We start from the raw sequence: 2,145 nt of genomic DNA on the forward strand, positions 1-2,145 counted from the left end.
AGGCAGTAGAACTATATAACTACCTTGTGATCCCAATACATCAATTTGAAGAAATCACTTTGAATTTTGCATTTTTATTTGCAAGAAATTAAAAATCTCAATTGCAAATAGACGTATTAATCTCGACATGTAGCGAATATGGAGATACATACATCCCGGAATACATCGTACTCAACAGAAATACACCACTATTATAATGAATAGTAATGATGTTGCAAACTTGATGTTCAAGTGAAAAACTTGAATTGTATAGACCTCAAATTAAATGAGATGATGTTGTATCAAGTTGCAAGATAATTCAGCAAAGTGAATTAATATTTTGGGAGAGAAAATTAATCTCAACCGCAATGAAATTGTTTTGCGAGAGATTTCAATCACAAAACAATGCCGTTGTACAGTAATACCTCGATGGGAAAACTGAAAAACAACGAAGAGATAAGCACCATCGGCTTTCTCTGTGTGGTTACGAATCAAAGATTCGTTTTGGCTTTGTACACCACTACACCGCCAGTACGTAGAGTACGTTGGCGCCGGGTCCTTGCTCCGGCCGTGATGAGCCGGTGGAAGCCGGGGAAGATGCTGCGGGCGATGCCGGAGGGGCCACGCTGCCGCTGCGGCCATGCTGCATGGAGCAGCCGCTCCAAACGCCGGCCGTTGGCCGAGATGTGCCCGCGCCGTGCACTGGCCTGCCGGAGGCAGTATCGCCTTTGCGCCTCGAGTTGGAGACCGGAGAGCGTAGCCGGTGCGCCCCGCGAGAATGAGCCCGCCGCGCCATGGCCGAGCGGAGAGAACCGCGTCGGCCGCTGGTCGCTTGTGCCATCGGGCTGCGAGCCGCGCCGGAGGAGGGCTGCGTGCTGCGCGCTGCGCCGCGAAGGGTTGGGAACGACGCGCTATGGTCGTTGGCCGCTGTCTCCACGTCGGAGCCGTGGGCCACAGCCGCCTCCTCCTTGGTTTGGTTGTCTCCGGACGCCGCCCGAGGCCGCGCTTGTAGGTGCGGGAGTGAGGATGCCGCCGTCTGAGCACTTCACCTCACGGCAAGCGGGACGCCACGGGCTCGAGGCCGCGTCAGAACCGAGGGCTGCAAGCGCACTGGACACCGCCTCCGCGCCGGGATTCGCGGTGGTCGGCGAGGGCGACGCCGGCCGTGAAGACGCCACAGCGTTGCTGCACAGCGAGGCGGTTGGCATGGAAGGCGTCATCAGCCACCGCCGATCCGCCTCTTTGGCCGCGCCGCACCGCTGCGCTAGTCTGCGGCCTGCCCCCCTCTTCGCACGGTTGTTCCATCCTTCCTGTGTTCTGTTCTGATCAATTTCAATAAAGAAATTCCCGTAGGCCATTCATGAGAACACAATGGATTGCTGATCTTAATCACAAGAAGACAATAGAATTAACGTCTCCCTGATCGATTCTGTGTAGGGATGCATGCATGCGGATGCCCGTCTTTGCTTCCTCTGCTGTACCATTGGGAGCCGCGCCGGAGCGCGTCAGGCCCGCTGGGTGCTTCCTCAGGGCTCTTGCGTAACCGCCCACTGCGGCAATGGCCTTTTCTCTCAGCGGAGAGACACGCCGCTGATAACGTATTTCAAGTAGAGAACGAGAGACAATCGGCAAGGATGTAAAGCGAAGAGTTGTCTTTATTGATGATGGGATTACACATACTATATATAGCCCCCGAAGGGGTGTGTCCGAAGGGGCATGAGACAACCGCCTCAATTAGGAAAAGTAAGGATTAATAAGATTAATTAAATCCTAACAGTTTTCTTTTTTTTAAGAAAAGACAAGAGATGATCTCTTAGCACAATATGTCTCACCATGTTTTTAGGAATAACTAGTTATTGAAGATAAGGCTAAGAGATGACCCATTGTAGACATTATTTTTTGTCATCTCTAAATTGCATGCAAGACTTAAAATAGGACTATCTTATCAACCATTGTACATGTTATCATCGGACAGCCTCCAACTAGTCTGATAGATACAAATTGATTATAATTTGATGCCTGGTGGTGTCCAATTTTATAGAAGTAGAGATATCATGGATACAAGAGGGCAGCACCCACGCAAGCAAGAGTTAAGCTGCAACTTAATAGGCCGAAGATGGATGGACCAGTCAGGTCACCTGTCGGCATCCCAAGAAACCCCCAGCT

General features: G+C 51.1%; 1 protein-coding gene across 1 annotated transcript; it reads left to right on the top strand.

Annotated features, from left to right (window-relative positions):
• The first annotated feature begins 278 nt into the window (after nucleotides 1-278).
• On the top strand, nucleotides 279-1,841 carry LOC125556231. Its single transcript, XM_048719004.1, has 2 exons — nucleotides 279-1,274; nucleotides 1,417-1,841. The coding sequence occupies exons 1-2, from the start codon at nucleotides 385-387 to the stop codon at nucleotides 1,520-1,522; spliced, it is 996 nt and encodes a 331-aa protein (XP_048574961.1). The 5' UTR covers nucleotides 279-384; the 3' UTR covers nucleotides 1,523-1,841.
• Nucleotides 1,842-2,145: the final 304 nt, after the last annotated feature.

The sequence above is a fragment of the Triticum urartu genome, chromosome 5 (genome assembly GCF_003073215.2).
Source record: "Triticum urartu cultivar G1812 chromosome 5, Tu2.1, whole genome shotgun sequence".
In the NCBI taxonomy this organism is placed as follows: domain Eukaryota; kingdom Viridiplantae; phylum Streptophyta; class Magnoliopsida; order Poales; family Poaceae; genus Triticum; species Triticum urartu.